Consider the following 26056-nt stretch of genomic DNA (forward strand, 5'->3'; position numbering starts at 1 on the left):
AAATAAAGTGCATGTTTGATTCATGTTGTTTGGTTTAATTCTGTGTAAAACCCTAAAACTGGACATTTATAGAGACTCGTGTTAGTTTTAAATGTTCACAGCCGTTGGATAAGTCTGGGGAGATTTATCCTGCCAAGGCTGATACTGGTGTGCCACCAAGTGTTGGGATGGCCTGTCTCAACCACCAGGGTAAGACCCGAGGCACATGCAGTATGGGATTACTTGAATCCTTGAACCGGACCAGATTTCTAGTATTGCCCTAGACTTTGGAGATAGATGGGCAAAACTGGAAAGTTACACCTGACCCCTAGACTCGATTATGACACTTCACTAGGTGTTGGATCAGGCTGCCTTTGATATGCCAATCAGTGAGATCCTTAGCGGGGATCAAAACCTGGGTATGTTGGGGCAGTTTGAGAATTCATCTGAGTGGGTGATCATAGTGACAGAATCAGCCACTTTGTCGGACAAAGGGTAATGATCGGGAATGCACTCTCTCTGATGGAAACCAAACTGCCGGCAGTTGATTTCAATCGTTGGAATTTTGTTTTGCAAAATTAATATATTTATATATATATATGTACGGTTTCAAATTGTTTGCAAATGGTTTTAATTCCCGGGATCCATGTGAGAGGAGAGTGCAGCACTGTTCCTTGCAACCGAGGGAGAGGTCCTCTCTTGTCGGGCAGTGCTTGATCATTAAGGGCTGAGAGGTTAAGTGTAAGACCATTGAGGATAATACCTGATGGGCTAATCTTGCACCTGCCCACAGTCCCTGGGTTTTTATAAGATGGCTTGGCCCAGGGACCACTTAATGTAAGTGTTGGGCCCATAGGGTCCATATGATGGACTCAAGGGGTTCATTAAGTTTTTCAGTGAATTCGGCTGGGCCTTGTATTAAAGGCTGGGCCGAACCCATGTGGCTGGTGTGTAGATCAATGCTTGGGTCCCACGCCATACAAAGAAGCCCAACTGGGCAGCAGATTGGAAAGTAATTAGACACTGAACACTTAATGGGCCAGAAGCCCATTTCGAGGTGGGCTGATATGATCACCCATCCTTGGGGCGAATCTGAGATTAATGTTAGTAAAAGGATTGGGCCTTTAGCCTTATCCACTCTTGGAGACCAAATTCAAATTAGATTTGAATCTGGTAACCTCCTGATAAGATCAGGAGTAAGCTAACTTTATCTGCAGATAGGATTAAGATTATCCCTTATCCAAATACTGATTTGGATTGGGATAACTCCTAATTAGGAGGTTTCTTAATCAAGAAGAAAGGAGGAGAAACCCTAACCAAAAAGGAGAGAAACACAACAGTTTTCGAATCAAGAAAAATAGCAAGAAAGGTTCCTGCGAATTGAGATCAGATCTCATACTCCAGAAAAAGAAAGAAGAAATAGTTCAGCTTTTTCGCTTTTGGAGTTCTCCTACCGCCGCCATCAGTTTTTGCAAGATTAGATCTTTGCAGAAAAGAAAGTCAAGAAATATGTTCTTGACATCAGTCTTGCAAGAAAGACTAAAATAGATTCAGTGTTTAGTACTTCCAGAGGATTCTTGTGAAGGATCCAGTGTGTAGGACGCACTCTACTGGTTCTGTTCCATCCACAGTTGTGTCATCTTCAGCAAGAACGGATCTTGGAGCATTCTTTGGGCGTGAACACCAACTTTGGGAGATAGTGCTTCTCCGGATCAGGCATTTTCCTCCCATTTGTCTTTTGGTACAGATCTGGTTTGATTATGGTTCAAGTAGGATCCTTGAATATTGTATTCTAAATTTAGGGAATATGATTCCCAGTTGGGAGAAGGTAGGAAATTTTTGAAATTCGCCCACCCATTCCGCAACCTTTATGGCGTCCATTAGATGGATCCTACCATTCTTTCAAATGCAATGGCTGATTCTTTGGCCAAGCAAGGGGTGTCAAGGGGAGATCTATTTTGAGCTACTTTGTAATTGTGTCTCAGGCCTGGGCAGTTTTGGTGTATATGGTTCAGTCCTAGGGGGGTAACATCTTGTGCCTCCTCCTAGGCTGATTGTATTTTTGATATTTGATTTAATAAAACTACTTTCATTTATCAAAAAAAAAAAGAAAAAACTGGCATATTGTTGAAGTTGCAAGAAGTATCCTGCTTGCCTCACATGTCCCTACAAGATTTTGAGGAGATGTTGTTCTCACTACAACCTACCTAATCAACCATATGCCATGCAATGTGTTGGGGTTTAAATCTCCTTTTAGTCTTCTTCACCTGGGCAATGACCTTTTTCCTATTCCAGTTCGTGTCTTTAGATGCACTTGTTATGTACACATTCCAAGTATCCAGAGACAAATTTGAACCAAAAGCCCACAAGTGCATTTTCCTTGGTTATTCCTTCACACAAAAGGGTTATTTTTGTTTTGATCCAAAGATTGGAACTCGGTATGTCTCAATGGATGTCACCCTTGATGAGTTTTCTTCTTTTTATGATCCTCCTCAGGAGAGGCATTATCCAAAAGGGGAGAATTTGCCACAGTTGTTTGCTCTCCCTCTTCCTCCTTCCAATGAGTCAAGGGAGGATCAATCATTTCATTCTCATTCCAATGTTCCTATTCCTTCTCCATTATCTCATCGTCCTCTTTTTAATCTCAGGATGTACCAGTGGCAGAGAACTAGAAGTGAGCAGATTGTTTCCTCTACACCACATGAGCCTCCTACACTTCCAGTGACAAAAGAGACAACAGGTACTGATATAGTCCCTTTGGAGCCATCCTTCCTAGACCCTGATGTACCTATTGCTATCAGGAAAGGTAAAAGGAAGTGTACTGTGAAGGGATAGGAAATCCATCATATGGACGCCCAAGATTGCGGAATAAAGGGGGCGAATTTCAAAAATTTTTCTTTCCCTTCAACTGGGAATCGAATTCCCTATTTAGAAAATCATATTTTCAATGATCATTCTTGAACCATAAACTGAACCAGATCTGAACCAAAAGGAGGAGAGAGAGATAATACCTGATACAGAGAAACAATATATCTCAATGGAGGTGTTCACGCCCAAGGTAGAAACCAAAATTTGCTCCCACTGAAGATGGCGCAGTGCAAGGTGGAGTAGAATCAGCAGTGTCCTTCCTAGGAACTTGATTCTTCCCAAGAATCACCTGGACGGCTTGTGAATACAACTACCAATCTTTTCTCCAAAAGATTGGAATCAAGATCCAATCTTGATTTCTCCCAAGGAATGGAGATCGAACTGCTATAGGCAGCGGCTACAGGAAAGAGGCGTCTAGAGAGTATTTGCAAGATGCAGAATTCTCTCTTCTGTGATCTCAGCTCTGAAGACAAGACTTGAGTCTGTTGGATGTTGTGTCTAAAGGCTGCCGCCCCCTCTTCCTTTTATAGACTTAAAGGGATCAGCTCCTAATCCCATTAGGAGTTGCTAACCCAAATCATATATGGATTAGAAGTCCCTTTAAGATAAGGGATAATCCTTATCTTATCTGCAGATTAGATCAGCCAGCTCCTAATCTAATTAGGAAGTTTCCAAATCTAAATCTCATTTAGATGTTGGACTCTCTGAGTGGATAGGGTGTGGGCCCAATCCTATCAGCTGATCTTATCTTAGAATTCGCCCCTTAAAGACTAATCAAATTAGCCCAGTTCGAAATGGGCTTAAGGCCCATTTAGGGTTATGTATTCATTAAGCCTTCCAAACTGCTGCCCAGTTGGGATTCCTTGTATGGCGTGGGACCCAAACATTGATCTACACATCAGCCACATGGGTTCAGCCCAGCCTTTGTTACAAGGCCTGGCCGAATACACTGTTATGGACAGTGCACCCCCTGAAACCCATCAAATGGGCTCTATGGGCCCAACACTTACCCTAAGTGGTCCCTGGGACAAGCCACCTTGTAACACCCAAGGACTGTGGGCAGATGCAAGATTAGCCCATCAGGTATTATCCTCAATGGTCTTACACTTAACCTCTCAGCCCATAATGATCATACACTGCCCGACAAGAGAGGACCTCTCCCTCGGCTGCAAGGAACAATGTTGCACTCTCTCAAGTATGGATCCCGGGAATTAAAACCTTTTGCAAATCATTTCGAAATCATAATATATACCTTTATATCTCATATAAAATATATTTTGCAAAACAAATCTCAACGATTGAAATCGGCTGCCGGCAATCTTGGTTTCCATCAGTGAGAGTGCATCTCCGATCATTACCTTTGTCCGACAAAGGGGTTGATCCTATCACTATGATCACCCACTCAGATGAATTCTCAGACTATCCCAACATACCCAGGTTTTGACCCCCGCTAAGGATCTCACTGATTGGTACATCAAAGACATCCCAATCCGACACCTAGTGCAGTATCATAATCGAGTCTAGGGGTCGGGTGTAACTTTCCAGTTTTGCCCATCAATCTCCAAGGTCCAGGGCAATACTGGAAATTTGGTCAAGTTCAAAGGTTCAACTAATCCCACACTATATGTGCCTAGGGTGTCACCCTGGTAGCTGAGACAAGCCACCCCAACCGAATTGGTGGCACCACAGTGTCAGCCTTGTCAGGATAGGTCTCGCCAGACCGACCCACTGGCTGTGAACATTCTAAACTAACACGATTCTCATTAAGTGTCCAGTTTAAGGGTATTACACAGAAACATACCAAGGGAACATGAATCAAATATGCACTTTTATTCATTTACAATAAACTCATAAAGTACATCATTTTGATTGAAGCTAAGGGCATACAAAAATTGTCTAACATACTGCACATTGCATTTCCAAATACTTTTCTTATAGTTTGCTCTCTTCATATTTTGGATATCTTTCTTCTGTTTTTTCTAACCCAATACTTAGGTCTGTGTCAGAAGCTCTTACTATTCTAGAATGGAGGGATGCTATGAGAACAAAAATAGATGCCTTGCATAAGAATGACACTTGGGAAGTGATTGATTTTCCTGAAGGGAAGGAACCTCCAGTAGGTTGTAAGTGGGTTTTCACCATCAAATATCATGCTGATGGCACCATTGAAAGGTACAAAGCTAGGCTGGTTGCAAAAGGTTATACATAGACATATGGGATTGATTATCTGGAGACCTTTGTTCTAGTTGCAAAGAAGACTTCTGTGAGGGTTCTGCTATCTCTGGCTGCACATTTAGATTAGCCACTTTATCAACTGGATGTAAAAAATGCATTTCTGAATGGAGAGTTACATGAGGAGGTCTATATGTCTCTTCCTCCAGGGATGTATGACAAAGATATGGAAGGGAAAGAACGCAAGTTGAAAAAGTCTATTTATGGACATAAACAGTCCCCCAGGGCACGGTTTGAAAGGTTTAGGGCTGCCCTTATTGACTTTGGCTATATACAAACTTAGTCTGATCATAATACCCTCTTGGTCAAGAGGAGAGAATCTTTGGCAATATATCTGATTGTGTATGTTGATGATATAGTTGTGACTGGCAATGATGTATCAGGGATTAATGATCTTAAATCTATCATTCATACAGAGTTTGAGATCAAAGATCTAGGGGAATTGAGATATTTTCTTGGCATAGAAGTTGCTCGATCTAAGGATGGGATCCTTCTCTCTCAACGAAAGTATGTGCTTGACTTGCTCACTGAAACTGGGAAGATGGGTGCTAGACTAGTTGCTACTCCCTATTGATATGAGTTATAAACTCTTTGCTTCAGATGGAGTATTGTTGAAAGATAAGGGAGTCTTCCAGAGGTTACTTGGGAAGCTACTCTATTTGTGCATGACTTGGCCAAACAATGCATATGCTGTCAGCTGCATTAGTTAGTTCATGCATGCTCCCAGGGACACTTACATGGCAACAACAGAACGAATTCCGTGTTATTTGAAGGGCTCCTGGAAAGGGAATTCTATTTGTTAAGCATGGTCATATGATACTCGAAGCCTACACAGATGCTGATTGGGCCGAAAATATTGATGACAGAAGATCTACTTTTGGGTATTGTAGCTTGGTGGCATGTAATATTGTTTCTTGGAGAAGCAATTAACAATCAGTTGTAGCCAGATCTTCAGCCAAAGGTGAATATAGAGCCATGACTCATGGAGTTTCTGAGTTGTTGTGGCTTCGATCCTTGATGGAGGAACTGGGTATTGAGCATGATAAGCCGTTAATGTTATATTGTGATAATTAGGCTGCCATCAATGTTGCTCACAATCCAGTGCAATATGACAAAACCAAACATATTAAAGTTGACAGACATTTTATTCGAGAAAGAGTGGCTTTTGGAGAAGTTTGTCTACCTTTTATCTCTTCTCAAGGACAGTTAACTGATTTCCTTACCAAGGGCATCCCCAAGGCTAAACTTCAGCATGATACTGGCATGCTTGGCATGATTGACATCTATGCTCTGCTTGAGGGGGAGTGTAGAGAAGATGGGCCGAATGGCCCATAGACTGTTTTCTTATTTTGTTTCTTTATGTTCTTTTCTGTAATGGGCCTCAACTTGGGCCTTTTTCTCTTATGTTATGTATTTTTAATTATTCACCCAACTAAGGGCCTCTTTGTAAATTACTGAAATTAAGTTAATGAAAAGGAATTAGGGGTGTAAGAGGAGATTATGTTAGAAAATCTCTCTTTGAACCCTTATTGCCACCATCTTCTTCTTCCTCTTCTCTCTTCTTGAATCTTGATTTCTGCTGTTCTCAATCACTTTTCTACAGCTTTTTAAACTGTCCATTCTTTTCAGAAGGTTGTTTTTCTTCTATTCTAAAATTTTAAATTTTAAATATATAGTCTACCAATGAAATCGAAATACCACTGAAATATCAGCAAAATATCATGGATATTTGGAAAAAAAGATTCCTGGAAGATTTCATATCACCACCTAGCAAATGGAGATATTTTGGGGATATATCACCAATCATCGATATTGGGAGCCTTGGGGTGGCAGTTAGGCTCTACGATTTGGATTCCACAAACTCTCCTCTCTTCTCTCTTCTTGTTCCTCCTCTTCTACATAGCAGAACAGGTTTTCTTTATTTTTCTCATACAGCTCAAAAGCCATAACATGATAGTGAGGTTCTCCTGATCCTACTTTTCATAACTAGGTGCTTTTGTAATAGGCTTCCTCACCTTGCCAGAGATATCCCAACTTTTTTTTGATCAATAACAACATTTTCATTAATTAGACTGTAAATATAGTACAAGCAGGGAGATAAAGTTTCTTAACTCCCCCTACTGAGGCCAAAGCCCCATACAAAGTCTGAAATTACAACTGGGACCAAAATAAAGCTTCCCTACCCACCCCAGTCATTGCTAACTCATCAGCAAATGGTTTAGCAGATCTCTTCACCCAACTGAACTTCACTTCCATGTCCTTGACTATCCACTTAAATTTGTTCTTTTCATTTCTCTACCCCCATAAACCAGCCATATCTTCTTTCAGCCACCACCCTACTACCACCTCCGAATCCCCTTCAATTACGAGTCTTCTGATATTCATCTGGTTCGTTTTTTTGGACACCTTCCACAGCTGCACAGATCTCTGCTTTGAGGGAGTCCCCCATCCCTATTGGGCCTGAGAACAGAGCTAAGACAGTCCCATTCTCATCCCTAAACACGCTCCCAATACCTGAGGGTCCCAGATTCCCTCTGCTACTCCCATCAAAGTTCAGTTTTATGAAGCCAAACGGTGGGGAAATCCATGATAATCTCAGGTCTGTTTTACAATTAACAATCTCACCCCACTTTCTAAGCAAGTCATCCACAGTGAAATCTCTAAACAGCTTTGAGGATTTCAGCCACTGTACTACCCTGAAACGGATCAGGTCTATCAGGTCTTCAGCCCTTTTCTCTTTTCTCGAAAAAATCCTTGAATTCCTTTCCTCCCACAAAGACCAGCATACTACAGCATTTAGGCATCTCCACATAGTCCTGCCTTTTTTCCACTGCCACCTGAAGAAGGAAGAAGAAAATAACATTTGCAAGCTTATAGGAGGGAGCCAACTGCAACCAATAAGAGAAAGTGCCCATTCCGAAATCACTCTTGCATACTGGCAAGAGACCAACATATGGAAACCAGTTTCCCCATCGGCTTTACAGAGAACACACCCGTGTGGAGATAAGCATGTCTCGGGTCTCTCTTTTTTTGAAGCAAATCACTAGTGTTGACTCTTTCCAGAAACGTTTCCCAACAAAAGCTCCCAACTCTAGGAGGACTTGGCTTACCCCAGATCTCTTTGATAGGGAAGGGAGGGCCCAAGGAGTTGGTCGGCTCAGTCAAGGCTTTGAAGAAAGAAGCAGAAGAGAACAAGCCTGAGGGGTTGGGTGTCCAAATTCTGGTGTCCTCCTTTGTGGGATCCAAGAAAATAAATTCGAGGAGACCAAGGAGAGACAAAATGCTGTTCAGGTCAGAGTCTCTAACAGCCCTTCTTAACCCCAGATTCCAACCGAACCCAGAGTTTGAAGAAGTTGGGACAATGAAGGAAGAGATGGTCTCATCTTTCATATCATAGAGGGCATATAAAGATGGAAGTTGATCCTTCAGAGGGGCATTCCCTAACCAAATTTGTTCCCAAAACTTTATGGAATTTCCAGAATTTACGTCACACCTGATGAATGGGGAGAAAGCTGATAGCAGATTGTGGATGGCTTTCTAGGGTGAAGCATTTGTAGTCCTTGCCAAAATTCTAGGATCCCATCCAGTGCCCTCTAGTCCATGAATGCTAGCCACTATTTTAGCCCTCAACTTCTCTAACGAAAACCTCTATAACCACTTCCCCAACAGAGCCTCGTTCCTTTTTTTTCTAATGTTCCCTAGCCCTAACCCTCTTTGCTCCTTATTCCTTCACACCATCTCCCAACACACCCTATGGTCCCTCTTCTCGTCTCCTGGCTCCCAAAGAATACCTCTCATTAGTTTCTCTAACCTATTAGCCACCTTTGCTGGAATCTTGAAGGCCGACAAAAAGTAAATGAGTAAATTGGCTAAGGTAACTCTAATGAGTGTAATCCTTCCACCAAGAGAAAGGTAGTTCCTTTTCCAAGAGGCGAGTATCTTCTCAAATCTTTCCACTACCGGGTTCCAAAAGTCTTCTTTGTTAGGATTGTCTCCTAAAGGTAACCCTAGATAGCTCAAAGGTCAACTTGACACTACACACCCCAAAGTCTTTGCACATTCCCTAACCTCCCATTCTTCCAAATTCACTCCCACTACACAACTTTTCTCAAAATTCACTTTCCAGTTTGACATCTTTTCAAACACTTGTACCACCAGTTTCAAGTTTCTAATCCAACACAAGTTTCTACCCTCACAGAATAGTATAGTATCATCTGTAAACTGTAAATGGGTAGGGGGTATCTCCTCCCTTCCTACTCTCCATCCTCTTATTAGATTTCTTGAATTTGCTCTATGAATCAATATCCCCAAAACGTCGACAATCAGTGTAAATAAGAATGGAGAAAGTGGATCTCCTTGTCTTATTCCCCTTAGAACTACAAAAAAGTCTAACACTGACCCATTTACCAACACAGAGTAATGACAATTCTGGACACACCCCATAATCCATTTGTACCTTCTATCCCCAAACCCAAAGTTCACCAAAATCTCCTTCAAGAAAAGACCAATCCACTAAATCATATGCCTTTTCTAGATCCAGCTTGCACACCACCCCTTTCTTTTTGGCTCTTTTGAAATTCTCCAAACGTTCATTGGCAATTAAAATTTGATCAGTGATCTGTCTTCTCTTCGCAAAAGCTCCTTGATTTGGTGCAATGGTAGTTGGTAAAACTTGCTTTAGCCTTAAAGACAACACCCTTTGTAATAGTTAAAGTAGTCAAGAAGAAGAAGGAGAAGAAGAAGAAAAAGAGGAAGAAGAAAGGTTTGTCGAAGAACTCAAGTGTGTTATTGTTCACACCCTGAAGAGGCTTTCTTAACATTTGAAGAAAAATACAAATGGGCCCTTGAATGGGCGCCCAAATACAAAAAGAATGAAAGGACATAAATGCCCTTACATTCTCAACACTCCCCCTCAAGCTGATCATGGATATTTGTCATGCCCAGCTTGTTCAAATTGTTGTCAAGCTTTGATTTGAAGACACCTTTAGTATACAAATCTCTCCATTGGCAACTCTTTTTCTAATGAAATGCTGATCAACCTCTATATGCTTTGTACGGTCATGTTTATGGCTGTTTGATTGTCACAATATAATATAATTGGAGTATCAATCTGCACTCCCATTTCTATCAACAAGTTCTTTGCCATAACAATTTGGAAACTCCATGAGCCATAACTTTGTACTCTGCCTCTGCACTAGATCGAGCCACAACTGATTGTTTCTTACTTCTCCAAGATACAACATTACCACCCACCAAGGCACAATAGCCAGAAGTAGACCACCTATCATCAATAGAACCTGCCCAGTCAGCATCAGAATAAGCCTCTACCTTGAGATGCCCATGATTAGAATACAACATCCCTTTTCCTGGACATCCTTTTAAATAGGCTAGATTTCTATTCACTACTTGCATATGAGATGATCTAAGCTTGTGCATATATTGGCTAACTACACTCACAACATGTGATATATCTGGTCTAGTCAAACACAAGTGGAGAAGGCGACCGACAAGTCTTTGATACCCAACTTTGCCAGGAAGGACATCTCCATCATCAACTCCCAACTTATGATTGGGACCAATTGGAGTTTTAGCTAGTTTACAATCCAATTTCCCTACTTCCTGAAGCAGATCAAGGACATATTTCCTCTGAGAAATATAAATGCCCCTCTTTTACCTTGCGACCTCAATCCCTAGGAAATACCAATGATTTCCAAGATCTTTAATTTCAAATTCAATAGCAAGAAAAGACTTTAGTTCAACAATTCCAGAGATATCATCCCTTGCGATAACAATGTCATCAACATATACTATCAACATACTATTTTTTCCATTCGCTCTTCTGATAAACAAGGTATGGTCAGCTTGAGATATAGAAAAGCCAATTTTTAAGTTAGCTTTTCTGAATTTGTCAAACAAAGCTCTAGGAGACTGTTTAAGGCCATAAAGGGATTTCTTCAAATGTCAAACCTTTCCTTCACTCCCAGGGATGTTCACTCTTGGAGGAAGTTCCATGTAAACTTCTTCCTGGAGGAAGTTCCAAGGGCCAAGAATAATGGGCAGCAAGAGACATGATAACTCGAATTGAGTTCATCTTGGCTACTAGAGCAAAGGTTTCCTGATAATCAATGTCGTGAGATTGAGTGTACCCTTTTGCCACAAGTCGAGCTTTATACCTTTCAATTGAGCCACCAGCTTTATTCTTCACTATGTAAACCCACTTACATCCAACAAGAACTTTTCCCACTAGAAGAGAAACAATTTCCCATGTTTGATTTTTCTCAAGTGCCTCCATTTCCTGGTTCATAGCATCCTTCCAATGAGGGAACTGCACTGCCTCAGTAACATTGTGAGGGATAAAAATAGAAGCAATGGAAGAGATATAGGCACAATAAGAGGGAGATAAGATATTATAAGAGACACAATTTGAGATAGGATATTTAGCACATGTCCTTTTTTCTTTACGAACCGCAATAGGAAGGTTAAGGTCAGAAAACACACTAGGAGGCTCAGTAACAGGTTCATCGCAAGTATCAGAGACAAAAAGAGGTTCAGAATCCAAATTACCTGAGTTCGGGAAGTCAGATTGTAATGGACATTCAATCTTTGGAGTCATCCTCTTTTTTTGTTTAATGAACCACTAGTGCCAAGACTGAGGAATAGGAGGAGGCACAGGAGGAGTATTACTACCACAACAAGGAGGAAGAGGAGAAGGAGAAGGATCGACAATACCAGTTGCAGCTGGAGCAGGAATTTGCATACAAAATGTAGTCCGATCTTCCCTAGCATTCTCCCCCTAAAGAGAACGACGAGAAGAGGAAAAGAAGGGAGTAGACTCAAAGAATGTAACATCTTTGGACACATACCTTTTTCTAGAGCGAGGGCCATAACAATGGTACCCTTTTTGGATTGAAGAATATCCCAAAAAGACACACTTAATAGACTTTGGATCAAATTTCAACCTAGAAGGACTCATGTCATGGACGAAACAAACGCACCCAAAGACCTTAGGAGGAAGATGGAAGGTATCCTCATTAGGAAAAAGAAGCTGATGAGGAGACTGGAGATGAAGGGTCCGTGAAAAGGTTTGTTAATGAGATATATAGTTGTTTGTACAACATCCCCCCAAAACCGAGTTGGGACATGCATCTGGAATAACAATCCCCTGGCAACTTCAACCACATGTTGTTGGGGGTATGAGGACATGAACTTTGGATCTTAATCTTCTTTTCAAATTGTGTCTCCACCATATTAAAAAAGCCTTTTATAATTGAAGGAACTTCATCTCGGCTCTTCATCAAATACAGTCAGGTATATCGCAAGTAGTCATCAACAAAGAGAGTAAAATATTTATAACCACCCATACATGGAATAGAATAAGGTCCCCAAACATCAGTATTTATTAAATGGAGAGCAACATTACTTCTCTTGTTACTTGCAAAATATATGGTTTTACATTGCTTTGATACTAGGAAACAAAAACTTCAATGAACCAAAAGACACATGCCCAAGATGGTGACTCCACAATTTCAATTGACTTGGTTTTTCATCATGTTAGGACTCAAACTGACACATTAACCCAAACTTTGGAGACTGATCAAAAAGGTAAACTCCATTGGCTTCATGTCTATTGCCAATCGTCTTTCCCATACTCAGATCCTAGAAGACACAATAAGATGGAAGGAATGTTACAAAACAATTATGAGACTTTGTAAGAGAGCTAATAGATAAGAGATCTCTATGCAGTTGTGGGACATGAACAATTGATTTCAAAGAAAGGTTGTTGGTAAGTTTAGCTTCACCCAAACCCGAGATTGGGGTCTGAGATCCATCAACAACAATAATCTTACCTTTCCCTGAAAAATGTTTATACGTGGTAAAGTATGAAGGCATACCAGTTATATGATCACTGGCTCCTGTGCCAATTATCCAAGAGCCAGAGGATGAGGCATGACACGCAAGTGCAATACTTGATTTTGCAAAGGCACTAGAAGGTGTATGTGAACCAATAGATGTGGGCAATCCACTCTTTTCCAGATGGAGCAAGATGCCTCTCAATTTTAAAATCAAATCAGAGATGTCATGAGTAGATGCCTGAACAGAAGAATTTTCCTCAAGCATGTGAGTCTGAGAATCATGACTAGATGTAGCAACATGAGCATTTACCTTCTTTCCGGTTTTAAACTTCTCAGGCTTTAGGTGGGATTTAGTTTCCAACACCTATCCTTGGTGTGCCTTGGCTTCTTGCAATTCTCACAAACTACATCTTCAGGTTTACCAAAACTCTGTTTGGGTTTTGTAGACACAAGAAATGTGTGTTCACTGACAGGAACTTGCGTCATGGCAATCCTCCTACTCCCTTCATTTTGCACCAAAGAATATGCTGTAGAGTGTGACAAAATAACAGCACTAAGGATGTGTTGCCTAGTGAAATCATAATCGGCATTCAGTCCATCAAGAAAATCAAAGACTTGGTTTTTCTCAATGCACTTTCTAGATGATCCATTTCTTCCCAAACTGATTGTAAGGAAGAGAAATACTTGGCCATTGATTTCTCCCCCTGTTGCATATTACATGCTTCTCTTCGCAACTGATAGATTCTAGCCGTGTTCTTCGCTTGAGAATAAGTTGAAGTTAACCTATCCCAAATGTCCTTAGCTGTTGGAAGGAACATATAGTTGCGGGCAATGTCAGGCTGCATATAGCATACCAGCCATGACATAACCAACAAATTATCTTGTTCCCATTTGGAATAATTTGGATTTTCAGGCTTTGGCTTAGCTTCCTTACCGGTAGTAAACCCAAACTTACCTCTTCCTCCGGTTGTGAGCTTAGCTGATTGAGACCATTCAAGAACATTTGTTCCATCAAGTTTTACAATAATAATTTGCCCTCTAGCACTGTCATTACTTCTTGGGAAGACATAGGTAGGTACGTACGTACACACCCTTGTGTGAGTCCATTGATCACCACCCCTCTAAAAACACTTTTCTCACCAACACCACAATCTCCCAACACTAGCTGAACACCCAAACACCTTTTCTTAAAGGTTAAACACGGGCTACAACAATAAACTAAAGAAAAGAGGGTGCTGGCGGCAAAATAGGGGAAGAAAAAAATTCCCAAAAAAAGTTTTAGGGCTCCAAAAAATCTGAGACTGCTTCTTGTAATCTCAGAAGTTTACCACACTTCAAATGCAAGTGGGTTTAACAGCAACCAGCCCACCATGTGAGCATGCAAGCCCTAAACTCCAAATCTGTAAATTTCACCAATTTTCATCTAATAAGTCCAAGAAAAATGTAAAAGAGCTTCAAACCTCCATGAAATGTATATCAAAATTCCTCTAAAAATGAGGCGCATCAAGGGGTGTCAAAACTGCAAATGAACGACGCTGATTGTACGGGCTGCTGACATCAACCGGCAGCGTGCTGACATCAGCAGGTTTGTCTATGAGTCATGACCAGCGGCAGGTGCTCTCCTTGATCTTCTGATACTCTGATACCAAGTTAATGTAGTCGAGAAGAAAAAGAAGTAGAAGAAGAAGAAGAGGAAGAAGAAAGGTTTGTTGAAGAACTCAGGTGTGTTACTGTTCACACCCTGAAGAGGCTTTCTTAACATTTGAAGAAAATTACAAATGGGCTCTTGAATAGTTGCCCAAATACAAAAAGAATGAAAGGACATAAATGCCTTTATATTCTCAACAGTAATTATCTTATAAAGGCTATTTACCAAGCTAATTGGTCTAAAATCTTTTGGTTGAGAGGCATCTTTCTTCTTTGGGATTAATGCAATGAAAGTAGAGTTTAAGCTAGGATTAATTACACCCCTTCTATAGAATTCATCAAAGACTAACATTATGTCCCTTTACAAAACATCCCAACGGTCTTGATAAAATGCTATTTGTGAAACCATCTGCCTCCCTGATTTCCTCCAACCATTGCCTATTTTTTGCCCCTATGTCTGGCCAATCCAGCCCTTCTACCCTCACCCTCCCGTTTAGAGGCCTTCTAAAGATGGACTTATGTTCTAAAAGTGCCCCTGCTATCTCATCCCGGGTAGTCAAGACCGACCCATCAACTTCCATTCTAGAAATGGAATTTTTCCTCCTTCCATTTGCCACAAAATGAAAATAACTAGTGTTTTTGCCACCCTCCTTCAGCATCCTCAACCTCCCTCTCTGTTCTTTATTTCCCTCTTCAGAAACTCCCCTTTCTAATTTTAGGTCTAACAACTCAATTTGGTCCATCAATGACCTTTTTCTTTCCTCTACCCTTCCATACTCCAACTTCTTCCACTCCCTAATCTTAATTTTCAGGTATTGAAGTTTCTTATGAAATCTCATACCTTCCCTTTCCACTGAAGGGTGGCACTGACCCCACCAGTCCCCGACTCTCTATGTAAACCCTGGGTGAAGTAGCCACATATTTCTACCTCCAGCTTCCTCCTTATATAACCACTCTTCCAACTGCCTCCTCAACCTCCCTCTCTGTTCTTTATCTCCCTCTTTAGAAACTCCCCTTCCTTCTTTTAGGTCCAACAACTCAGTTTGGTCCATCGACGACCTTTTTCTTTCCTCTACCCTTCCGTACTCCAACTGGTTCCACTCCCTAATCTTAACTTTCAGTTATTGCAGTTTCTTATTAAATCTCATGCCTTCCCATTCCACTAAAGGGTGGCATTGACCCCACCTGTCTCCAACTGTGTAAACCCCGGGTGAAGTAGCCACATATTTTCAAACCTAAAGGGGGCAGGTTCACCACTCCTCCTTTCCTCCTTGCAAATCACAATGGGCCAATGATTTGATGTCAGTCTTAGGAGTGCTCTAGACGTTAAGCTTCCTAATGTTCTTCCTAGTCTGTTGAGAAAAGAAACCTATCCAATTTAGAGCATATTGGGTTTGATTGGAGGTGGTTGGACCAGGTGAAGGTCTTCTAGGCTAATGGGATCTCCTTAAGCTCAAAAGTATCTACAAAAAGGTTAAACTTCCTCATTATTGTTGTTACTCTCTGATTGGGGTTGTTGGTTTCCTATGTAAACCTAACCACATTGAAATCCCCACCCACACACCAAGGCCCCTCCCAAAGACCCCATACATCACCCAACTCCTCCCACAATTGCCTTCTCTTTCTATAATTGTTTGGTCCATAAACATTCGTTAGTACCCACTCAAAACCATCCCTGGGTTGCTTAAACTTCAATGATACTGAATATTTACCAATCAACTCCTCCACTCCTTCGAGCACTTCCTGAAGCCCCCTACGATGGGGCAGCTGCCCAATCAATCCCCCTGGCTCTCCATACACTCTTTGCCCGTCTAGTATCAAAATCCATTCTTTTGAATTCCTGAATTAGTACCACATCCGGATCACACCTCTTGATTACTTCTTTAATCGTTGCTCTTTTCCTTGCACTCCCCAAGCCCCTCACATTCCAACTTAATATCTTCATGAGTTCATGTACACCTTTATTCTTCCACCCTCCTACATCAAACCTCTACTTCCCTCCCTTCTCCTATCTCCTCTTACCCGAAACTGTTCGTCTCCCTCAACATCTCTTCTTATCCTCTCCACTTCGCTTAGTTTTCTCTTCTTGACTTTGCTCTCCTCCTTTTTCTTTTGTAACCCAGATTTCAGTTCATTCAAGTTCTTCCCCTTACATCCTAGTTTTCCAACGAATGCTTCTATAGAATCCTCTCTGCTAGGTTCTCCACTACCCTCCTCCCTATCTATTCCTTCTCACTTTCATTTTCAACCCTCCCGCCCCACTCAACAAAATCATTCCTTGGTGCTTCAGTTTTGTCCTTTCTCTGAAATACAAGTTGCTCAACCTCGTTGAAAGTATTTTCAATTATTCCCCACACCTTCCTATTTTTGATCCTTACATCCACCAGCTCCCCACTATCCTCCACCTTCCCCTCCAACCATCTGGAGTGGCATTTGTCTGGACTAGCTTCTTTTCCTTGTACTGTTGGACTATGGATGGGAATGGAATCTGGAACACAAGACACAGAGCACTCATCAGTAGAGAAAACCAAATCCACATGATTACCCGGGTTTTTTCGAGAGGTTGGATGTGGGACTGGGTTATTGTTTCCTACCCTACCCTGTGTCGGGATCCGGTTTCTGTCTATCCCCTTCGGTTGGTGGGAATACGATTCTGTCTTACGGTCAGCATAGCGATCCTCTCTGATTCCATGTTGGCAACTTGCGCAGTCTGAGCCTTTGGAAGGCATTCAGATTTCGAAGTACCATCAGTTCTGGAGTGGCATTTGTCTGGACTAGCTTCTTTTCCTTGTACTGTTGGACTATGGATGGGAATGGAATCTGGAACACAAGACACAGAGCACTCATCAGTAGAGAAAACCAAATCCACATGATTACCCGGGTTTTTTCGAGAGGTTGGATGTGGGACTGGGTTATTGTTTCCTACCCTACCCTGTGTCGGGATCCGGTTTCTGTCTATCCCCTTCGGTTGGTGGAAATACGACTCTGTCTTACGGTCAGCATAGCGATCCTCTCTGATTCCATGTTGGCAACTTGCGCAGTCTGAGCCTTTGGAAGGCATTCAGATTTCGAAGTACCATCAGTCCCTACTTCCTTACACTTTCTTGCTTTATTTCCTTCACCTATAGCATCTTTCAGACCCTCTGAATAGTTTCTCTGTTCCTCCACTATCTTTCCTTGAAATAGGCTGTTGATATTCATGTTACCTGCCAACTCCACAGTGCAACCAACTTTGTCGTTCACACTTCCTACACTGGTATTTTCATCGGAGCTGTCACTACTTTCTTCTTCCTCAGAACACTCCACCTTTGTCTTCTCACTCCCTTTCTTCTTGTCTCTCCCTTGCATACCTGGGGTTCGGGCGCTCAACGGAGTAATGGGCTTCATTAGAAGTAGTGTAGTTTGGACAGGAAGACCACTGTAGGGAGTTCTCCCGATCTGGTTTCCACCCTTGCATCACCTCTTCACCGGCCCGACTTTAGCTGGACAGACAGGATTCCCTGTCTATAGTTCCCTTCTCCACCGCTAGCTTCGCCCGCCCCACATGACCACATAAGTAGTCACATGGGCTCTTATAACGACTGCCCTGTTTGCCATTTAGACAACCCACCGACCCAGCTGGTTCAAACCTCGTTAGACGGTTCGTGTAACCAAAACCTTCAGATTTTTTAACCATGTCAGCATAGGATAACCCACCCGCCCTGTTTTTGTCTAATTCAAAAAATTTTGAATCAATTACTTTAAATGGCTGACTTGTCGGTTGGTCTACCTGATTTGACAGGCTCTTTTCCATTTTCATCTTCCTAGTCATTTCCTTTTCCTCCTCCATTCCCCTCCGTCCACGTGTCCTCCAGCCTGCCAGCTTGGCATCGTCTTCAACCTCCGGAATCCTTCCCCACCACAACGCTTCAATCTCTGATGCCACCCACACCCGATACCAGGCACCCCCAGAGTAAGCTTCAAACGATCGGGCCAGGTTTTCTTGCTTGATTCCTGCCACTCAAACCTCAATTGCACTCAGATCCTTTTGGTTTATTTCCACCAGTAAGATACCCCCAAACTGCATACAATTTGTTCAAGTACTGGCTCACACCACAGATTAAAGGGAAGCCCAAGCAGCATCAACTGGGAGCTTCCTTCTTTGAGTTCTACCTTATTACAGACTGGCATCCAATTTTTAATCTGAATCAGACCTCGTCTACTGTTACCGTGTTGAAGCTAACTCCAACTCACGGAAATTAAGAATAGCTTTCCGGTCTGCAAATGGAAGCAACATTGCCTCCATAGCAGGTTCTACTCTCGATGCAACTGCATCCAAGATTTTTTCCCAGTCCTTCACTCTCCCTTTTGCCAATAATACCATTCTTTTCTTCCATGTATCAGTCCCAGCTTCAACTAACACTCTGGGGCTGCCGGTTGAACATACCATCGCAATACCAGGGCTTGGAGCACTCTGCTCCTCAGATGGTTTATACATCTCAGTTTCATTCCCCTCCCCTATAACCTCTTGATCTTCCTTTTCATTGCCTCTGCCAAGTTGCTCCCCTTCCTCTGTTTCTTTTTTTTTTTTTTTTTGAAACAGGTAAAGTAAGAATTGCATTAACACAAAACATGTACAACAAGTAGCTGTACACAGGGATTTACAAAAACTGCACCAGCAGAGCTAGACCCCCAAACCCTGATTTACAAAAAGATTCCCAACTGCAAAAAGGGAATTAAAATTTCTGTCCTTGAAAACATTGTTTACTGCTAACCAGGAAAACATTTTTCCCATAACTTTCTGAAATACTGTATCTGAGGAGCTGTGTTGGTTCTTGAAAATCCTTCAGTTTTGCAACTAGGAGAAGTAACTGCAACTTCTCTGCGAAGACTACCCAACCCAGCTGGTTTTTCCCTTCCGGTACACAAATAAGTTGTTTTCCTTTCATGCCAAAAAGTGTCGTTACAGTAATAAACCACCCCTTTGTGTTCCTTCTTAGTTCTACTTCAAGTTTCTTCCCTGGCACCGTCATTTGGAATAACACTACCTTGATGGAATTAAGTGCTCCATTCAGAAAACACTTCACCCACATAGTAGCATCCTCAGGTAAGAATATGGTCGCCCTGTTTCCTTCTCGTATCTTCAGCGTGTCCTTACCATTGGATCTTGCTTGTTCAAACCTAAACCTCTTTGCCTCAATACCCAGCTCCGCTTGCCACTTTCCTGCTGCTTTGAATTCTCCGTCAACCAACATCTCTGTATTCTTCCTCTCTTACTTCAGACCAACATCTCCAGATATCCGAACTTCCCTTGCCACCAAATTGGGACTGTTATAGGAAGTTAGTTTAATTGAATTTCACTGTGGTAATCCATTTAATGGGATTGTCAGCAGTCCCTTAACAATTCTGTCGTATTTCCAGCTGAATTAGTAGTACTTAGGGATGGCATAGTGTTCACAAGCAACATTTCAAATTTCATTGATAATTTATATTTCTAAGATTTATCTCAAGTTGTATAAAAATATAGGGTGTCAAGTGTAGGATGAGAATGAACTTTCTCATTTCTAATTATGCGATGAGGATTATGTATCCAGTTTTGATGTGGTTGGTGATCAAAGAATACAGAAAAGATGGGCAAGCATTATATTAGTGATCAAATCCCGTAGGTGAGCGGGTGAATGACTATATACTTTTTATTTTATTTTATTTTATTTTTATTTTTTTGGGGGGGGACTTTATTCATCTTATAGGGGATTGAAGAGCGATGGGCAAGACCTCAGCTGATATCATTAGATAGGATCTTATTGTACCGTTTGTAAATACATATTCTTCTGAGATGCTAAGATGATTGGAAAACTCTTGACTTGTGACATTTGGGTGACTTGTACTCTCAAGCATATACTTCTTTCTACTGGTAAAACCCCTGATCTGCTACCAATTAAGAAAGACAAACTGGAACCATCTTGTGTGAAGTAAATGTTGTTTTTTTTTTGTTTCTAATTTTCCATTTTTTTAATTCTAGAATAGAAACTGATCCCATGCTTTTATATTTAGATGCATTATGGAAAGAAATTGCAGATTAGTAAGCTAGATGGAGAATTACCTTTTGTACATTATTTTGGTTATTAACATTGTCTTTTTTTTTTTTTTTTGATATAGGAAATACTGGTTGATAGAGCTGTCCATTCTGCCGTTGGTCGCTATTTATCTTCTCATTCTTCTTTAGAGGATCATGAATGGCCTGTTTTAATGGCGAATGACTTTTCACAAGCAATGAAAGATTTCCTCCCAGTTGCTATGCGGGATATTACTAAATCTGGTTCTGAAGGTGGTCGTACTGGGTGGGAGGATGTTGGTGGGCTTAGTGACATTCGAAAGGCTATTCAGGAGGTATTTAAAGTTGCTGTTGGCTTTGCATTAAGTATATTATCCTGCCATGCTTCAGTTTGTGCTCCCATGCATATGTATTATATCCGAACAGTCTGAAGGATTGCTTTTATTTTTTTTATCTATATTCATGACAATCTTGTTACTGGAAAAGCAGAATATTATACATACATGCATACATCCTATATATATAGGGTAGCCCAATGCACGAGGATCTCACCAATGTGGGATTTGGGGAGGGACAGATGTACGCAGCCTTACCCTTGCACATACAGAGAGGCTATTTCCAAGATTTGATATAGTAGAAAAGAAAAAGCAATAATCTGATTTGATAACAATGAGAAAGAAGAGAGAAAGAGAGAGTTCCTAATGAGAAGAGAAGAGATAGGGAGAAGCCAATAATTTTCCCTACCACTTGTGAATATTTGGATGGATTGGGATCAATCTAGAAAGCATAGGAAGTTGATTCTATCAAACTTCACTGTAGTAATTTGGAGAACAGAACTATCACCATTCCCATTAACCATTCCTGTAGTATTGTCTGCCGAATCAATAGTACTTAAAATAGACATGATTATTCCTTATTTTATCCTTTATGCACCACTTGAGGGGGAGTATAGTAATGTTGAGTTGTCGCATTGGGAATTTGTTATTTAATTTTACCCATGATTGTTCTTTTTCATGACCCTCTCTTTCTTGTTTTCATTTCTTGATCTGGATATTATAATTGATTTAATGCCTTTTATTTCATGCAATATTTTGCATCTATCCACCATGATCCATTTTATGCATGGAATGTAAAGTTTCATGCTTTTCTTTTATTCAATTGCTTTATTATTGGGACTTCTGCAATTCCAGATGGTTGAACTGCCCTCACAGTTCCCAAACATCTTTGCACATGCTCCTTTAAGGTTGAGGTCAAATGTTCTTTTATATGGTCCTCCTGGATGTGGAAAGACACATGTTGTTGGTGCTGCTGCTGCTGCTTGTTCTTTACGATTTATATCAGTGAAAGGGCCTGAACTGCTGAACAAATACATTGGTGCTTCTGAGCAAGCTGTAAGTCACTCTAGCACTTCTTGTGGTATGATTATATTGTATAATTCCTTTTATTTCTTGTTAATATCATTTCAATGGTTGAAGACCTAGCTAATCCAGGTATCAGTAGAAGTGTAAAAACTGTGGGGCTAGTTTACTTAAGCTTTATAGAAGAACTACAAAGGCGAATAGCCTTCAAAATAGTTTATTGTCTAATTACAACTAGCCTGGCTAGATTGTCGGCTAGTTAATGGTACCTTGGAACCCAAATGGGGGAAGGCTGATGCCAGACTAGTGGTTGAAAAAGCTTCCTTTGAATTCAAAGACAAAGATGAGGTTTCTGATTATGTTAGGGAAAACAAGTTGAAGTTGCAAACATGGTTTCAAATGTCACCAAATGTCACTAATGTCGCCCGACATATGTCGATGTCGAGGCTCACTGACATGAAAATGGATGATAATATAAAAATCATATTATTTCGGTTGACATTTCCTATATTTCGGAAATGTCAACCAAATCAGTCCAAATAACCAAAAAAAAGACAGTTTTTCCTATTATGTCGACAGGATGTCGACTAATGTACATTAATAATATAATATATTAGTATATTATATTAATATAATACAATATATTAATATAAATTATTCCATTAATAATTTCTATTTAATATTTCAAATAAAATATTTATAAAAACGAATTAACAAAATATAAAAACAAAAGAATAAATTAATTACTTTATAATATAAAACATAAAATATTTTTCAAGTAATAAAATATTAACTAGTTAGTACTTTTTAAAATATTTATTAAAATCAGAAAATGTTTATTAAATTTTATAATAAATCATATTCTACATTTAATATAAAAAGTCAGAGTAAATTTATTAAATTTTATACTAAATTATAATTTATTATAAATTTAGTATTAAAAATCATAATAAATTCATTAAGTTTTATAAGAAATCAGAATTTATCATAACCTTAATACTACAAAAAGGAGAATCGGTTTATTAAATTTATAATAAAGCATAATATATTATAACTTTAATATTTAAAAAATCAGAATAAATGTATTTCTATTTACTAGTGTGAAATAAATATATTAGAATTTATAATAAATCAGAATCAAAAAAGAAAAGAAAATATCAGATAACCTTGTAAAAACATCAAAATGCATAATAAATCAGTAAATCGTCATTTACTAATTTGTTATTGATCTTAGTTTCTTAGCTTTATATAATGGTTGGGAATAAGATAATAGTCTAGAAATATGTATTAATGCTTCTTTTATCATTTTACAAAATATCATTGCATATTTCCACATATTTCATAATATTTCTACAATGTCTCTAATTTTTATAATACTTCCCCTCGACATTTCTGACATATGTCCTATATTTTGGTAAGCGACATTTCCATTGACATTGACATTTTAAACCTTGGTTGCAAAAGTAGGGTTGCAAGAAAATCAATCTAAAGGAGCAAGGATGAAATAAAGGGGTAATAATGGGTTGAAATTTGAGAATGATCCATATCAAGGTCAAAACAGACCACAGGACTCTAGCTTTCTTGTTTTGAATACGGTGTATCTAGGCTAGACAAAGAGTGTTTCAAAAATTAAGAAACAAGGGAAAACAAGTCTATGATATACTTTAGATACTTAATGACAGGAATAACAAACACGGTTTTCAATATCAGCGAGGTTTGGCAAAAATTCTGAGAAATCTCCCTATTTTGCTAGGTGGCGATATGAAATTTTCTGAAAATCGTTTTTTCCTAATAGCTCTGATATTTTTCTAATCTATCGGTTAAGGTTTTAGAATATTATTAAAACTTTTCTGATATTTCCTCAAAATCACCGTGGTTCTTAAAAATCATTTCCTAAAAGAACCAACAGGGATTCAATCATTGGGTAATTGGCTTACTATTTTTATATGATTCACTCACTAAATCACTATAGCATAAAAGAAAAAAAGAAAATGCACACAACTACGAAAGAAGATTTTCAATGTAAGCAGAAGTCAACATATAATAACAAAAAGGATAAAAGTCAAAATGGCAAGTAACATCTGTAATGAATAGAAGATAGATAAAAGACTAAAAGGGATACAGGGATTAAGGATGAAGACTATAGGTTGAGAAGTAGAAGTTTTCTGTCCACCAAGGGATGAACAAGAGGTGTGGAAGGTATGTAGCAGTTTACTCAGGTTTAACCTTTGAAGATCAACCGTCAGGCAGAGAGGTGTGGAATGGAGATATAGAGCAGGTGTTAACTGATGGTCTTAAGGAAAAGGGGAGGAGTGGGGGCCACTTTTTGAAGAGTTTGATCAAGGATTTAAAAGGGAGAAACCGGAGGAGTGGGGGCCACTTTGTAAATTCTTGCCCAACTAAGGGCCTCCTTGTAATTATTCAAATATATCTAATAAAACAGTGTTAGGGGGCTGAGATAGGGTGAGTTCGAAATCCTCTTCTCAAACCCTCATTGCAGAACACTCAAATCTCCTCTTCAGTTTCAGTTTCAACATGGTATCAGAGCGTATCTGAACTTGAATATCCTAGGGCTGGAGGCTGTCACGTACTGCCTGATTCTTGGAGGTCATTGGACGAGCCCAAGACTAGAATCTCTTGGAGAAGGGGTTCGGTGACCAGGAAGAATTAGAGAAGAAGAAAAAGGGGGGGGGGGGGGAAGGAGAACAGCTCGGTTCTGTTTTTGAAGCTCGACTGTGTTTGGACTGTTGAAGCTCGAATTGTAAGTTGTACTCAGTTTTTTTGTTCTGTTTTGAAGCTCGACTGTGTTTGGACTGTTGAAGCTCGAACTGTAAGTTGGGCTCAGTTTTCTGGTTCTGTTTTGTATTACCTTCGACTGTGTTTGGACTGTTGAAGTGTCCGAAAATCCTAGCTGTTTTGTACTACCTTCAACTGCATTAAATCTGGTTTAACCCAGAAATTTCTGGGCTGTTTTTTTTTTCTCTTCTTCTTGGACTGTTACAACCTACCAAAACATCCTTGTAACAAGGCTGTGTATTGTTACTCTTGTTCGGCTGTTTTAGGGGGCTGTACGAACTGTTTTTTTGGGTCTTTTCTCTTCCTTGACAGTGGGGTTGTCTCTATTCCCCACACTGTGTTTGTGAAAAGGCCTATTCAGCAATACTGATTGGTACTTACTCTTCTTGGCTGAGTGTACAAGTTTGAAAAGGTACATCGGCTGAGTGCACAGTGCCTAGGAGTTTCTGATTACCTCTTGAAGCCTGAACTCAGTGTATTGTCTTCTTGTGGTCGGCTGAACTCAGTGTGTTGCCTCCTTGTGGTTGGCTGAACTCAGTGTGTTGCCTCCTTGTGGTCGGCTGAACTCAGTTATTGCTTGTCCTTATTCAGTATACTTGTAGAAGTCATCTGAAATCATATTTGGAGTGTTTACATGATGTACTCCTCAGAGTTTGAAAACAAAAGTGGTGCTGAATATGGACTGGTTCAGGGGACTCCATGTGATTCCTTATTGACTGTGACCACAGTTAAACTAGATGGAACTAATTATCTGGCATGGTCACAATCAGTAAAGATTCATGTATGTAGTAGAGTAAAGAAGGGGTTCATTTCCGGGAGTAAAAATGCTCCCCCAGAAGATGATCCATCCTACGAGAAGTGGATGCAAGAAAATTACACTATCATTGGGTGGCTTGTGAACTCAATGCAGCCACAAATCAGTCAACACTACATATGGATGAATTCAGCAAAAGAAATTTGGGACAGTGTTGCAGAAACATATTCCCAAAAACTCAATGTGACCCGGGCATATAAATTGAGAAGTGATGTAAAGAATTTAAGGCAAGGAGAGAAACCTCTTGTTGTATATTTCTCAACCCTGAAATCCCTATGGCAAGAGATTGACCTAATAGAAGTTGTAACTTGGGACACCACCAATGATGCAGAGACCTATAGGAAATTGGTTGAAAGGAACAGGGTTTTTGAGTTCTTAACTGGACTAAACCCAGAATATGATATCACAAAACAGAATATTCTTTCCAAGGAGTGTGTCTCTTTGTCACAAGCTTATGCATTGGTCAGTAGTGAAG

The 26056-nt window shown here is 40.1% G+C and overlaps 1 protein-coding gene across 10 annotated transcripts in view; it reads left to right on the forward strand.

The window, feature by feature from the left end:
• Positions 1-26056, forward strand: part of PEX1 (peroxisome 1) — a 122050-nt gene that overhangs the window by 74017 nt on the left and 21977 nt on the right. For all 10 annotated transcript variants that reach the window (XM_088953873.1, XM_088953874.1, XM_088953878.1 and 7 more), the window contains exons 11-12: positions 20718-20948; positions 21804-22004. In XM_088953873.1, coding sequence (XP_088809999.1) covers positions 20718-20948; positions 21804-22004 — 432 coding nt within the window. The remainder of the gene's footprint in view (positions 1-20717; positions 20949-21803; positions 22005-26056) is intronic.

This window comes from Nelumbo lutea, chromosome 7 (assembly GCF_056320005.1).
Source record: "Nelumbo lutea isolate HS-2025 chromosome 7, American lotus-T2T, whole genome shotgun sequence".
NCBI classification, from domain to species: domain Eukaryota; kingdom Viridiplantae; phylum Streptophyta; class Magnoliopsida; order Proteales; family Nelumbonaceae; genus Nelumbo; species Nelumbo lutea.